Source organism: Benincasa hispida, chromosome 10, assembly GCF_009727055.1.
Source record: "Benincasa hispida cultivar B227 chromosome 10, ASM972705v1, whole genome shotgun sequence".
Taxonomy (NCBI): Eukaryota; Viridiplantae; Streptophyta; class Magnoliopsida; order Cucurbitales; family Cucurbitaceae; genus Benincasa; species Benincasa hispida.
The window spans coordinates 8,803,192-8,805,231 of NC_052358.1; the positions used below are offsets into that span (position 1 = coordinate 8,803,192).

Sequence of the window (2,040 nt, forward strand, 5' to 3'; positions counted from 1 at the left end):
TGGGATGTACAATATAGATAGTACTTGGGATGTTCGTAGGTATGTTTCAAAATAATTTATCATGTAGCACGTTATAATTAAACAATTAAGTGAGATGTAAAAACGAAAAAAAAAAACAAAAATGTCGAAGATTATGGATAATGTACGTGGAGGATCGGATGGGATGGTGTGATTGGGAAGGGTGAAGTGTTGAATGGCAGCCGCCGGCGTGTCCTACACTGCTTTAGTCTCTATAAAAAACAGCTTCCATTGCTCAAACCTTATTCTCACTGCAAATTCAAAAATGGCCTCCGCCAATGCCGTAGCCTCCTTTTTCTTTCTGTGTCTTCTCTTCGGAGGCTCTTTAGCCCAACTCTCCGAAACCTTTTACGATCAATCCTGCCCTCGCCTCTCCAACATTGTCCGCGCCTCCGTCAAGAAAGCTATCGAAACCGACGTCCGTGCTGGAGCTAAACTCATCCGCCTCCATTTCCACGATTGCTTCGTTAATGTACACTTCCTCTTCTTCTTCACCATCATTGTCATCATCTCTCTCTTTTTTACTTTCAAATTATTATTTGATTCTATTGGGTCATTTTGTAGGGATGCGATGGCTCTGTTTTGCTAGAGGATGCTCCTGGCATAGTCAGTGAACTCAACTCACCTGGAAATCAAGGAATCCAAGGACTTGAGATTGTCGATGCCATTAAAGCCGACGTTGAGCGCGAATGCCCCGGCATCGTCTCCTGTGCCGACATCCTAGCTCAGGCTTCCAAGGACTCTGTCGATGTGGTAATATCTTTATTCCAATACATTCATCGTCTTTCTTTCTTATCATCTTATTTTTATTGGTACAGCTAAGAAAAATAGTGTATTTCAGCAAGGAGGGCCTAGTTGGAGAGTGTTATATGGAAGGCGAGACAGCAGAATCGCAAACAAAACAGGGGCGGATAGTGGGTTGGCCAGTCCCTTCGAAACTCTGGACGAACTCAAAGCCAAATTTGCTGCTGTTGGCCTTGGTACAACCGACCTTGTCGCCTTATCAGGTAATTAATTAATGAATTAAGCGATTGATGAAGTGAAGTGAAGAAAATTGATTGTAGTTAATTGATGAACAACTTCAGGGGCGCATACGTTTGGTCGATCGAGATGCAGATTCTTCAGCCACCGATTTGCGAATTTCAACGGAACTACTAGCCCAGACCCATCACTGGACCCCAACTACAGGCGATTCCTGGAAGGGGTTTGCTCAGCTGGACCAGACACAAGGGCTAATTTCGACCCAGTAACACCGGACGTATTCGACAAAAACTACTACACAAACCTTCAAGTCAGGAAGGGGCTTTTACAGAGCGATCAAGAGCTGTACTCCACTGCCGGCGCTGACACCATCGCCATTGTCAACAGCTTCGCCACCAGAGAAGGCACCTTCTTCAAGGAATTCCGACAGTCGATGATCAACATGGGAAACATCAAGCCTTTGACTGGCAACCGTGGGGAAATCAGAAGAAACTGCAGGAGGGTTAATTCCAACTCCGGCTTCGGTGGAGAAGGCCACGATGTTATGTAATCTCGATTTGCCGTGCCTGTTGCTGCATCTGCGTTCATTATATCCATAAGTATAATTAAGCTTAATTTAGAATGTGTGTAATTAGTTGGGTGTTTGTCCTTTTTACGAAAAAGGTGAATAAAAATGAAGGGGTAGGGTGAGCCCTTTGTGGGTTGCCACTCATCTGTTTTTGATTTTTCATAGATTCGTCTGTCGTCGTTTTCTATCAAATTAAGCTTATGCTGTCGGATGAATTCAATACACAAACTTCATATCTATGTGCAAGGAAGATGAACAGAGATGACAATGGAAAAAAGGTATGTAGAAGACGGCGATTCCTCTGGGAAAAAACAACCGCTGAAATAAAGCTGGTTTCCAAATCATAAAAAATAAAGTTTTATTTCAAATTACAAGTGGAGCACATAAATTTTTTAATTTGTTAAAATAAGTAACTTTAAATTTTATATTTCTCTATAATCAACTATTTAATTATCTTAACATAAAATGATAAA

At 41.9% G+C, this 2,040-nt stretch overlaps 1 protein-coding gene across 1 annotated transcript; it reads left to right on the forward strand.

Moving 5' to 3' along the window:
* Positions 1 to 244: 244 nt before the first annotated feature.
* LOC120088546 (peroxidase 2-like) lies at positions 245 to 1,795 on the forward strand. The gene is made up of 4 exons (XM_039045933.1): positions 245 to 490; positions 583 to 771; positions 860 to 1,025; positions 1,104 to 1,795. Exons 1-4 carry the CDS (start codon positions 284 to 286, stop codon positions 1,547 to 1,549), a joined length of 1,008 nt encoding a protein of 335 aa, XP_038901861.1. The 5' UTR covers positions 245 to 283; the 3' UTR covers positions 1,550 to 1,795.
* The last annotated feature ends 245 nt before the right edge of the window (positions 1,796 to 2,040 follow it).

Excerpts from the sequence above, each read along its gene's own strand:
- LOC120088546 (XM_039045933.1), top strand. The coding sequence starts at position 284 with ATGGCCTCCGCCAATGCCGTAGCCTCCTTTTTCTTTCTGTGTCTTCTC. Across the intron at positions 491-582 it reads TCCACGATTGCTTCGTTAAT|GGATGCGATGGCTCTGTTTT; the intron begins GTACACTTCCTC and ends GTCATTTTGTAG. Across the intron at positions 1,026-1,103 it reads CGACCTTGTCGCCTTATCAG|GGGCGCATACGTTTGGTCGA; the intron begins GTAATTAATTAA and ends GAACAACTTCAG.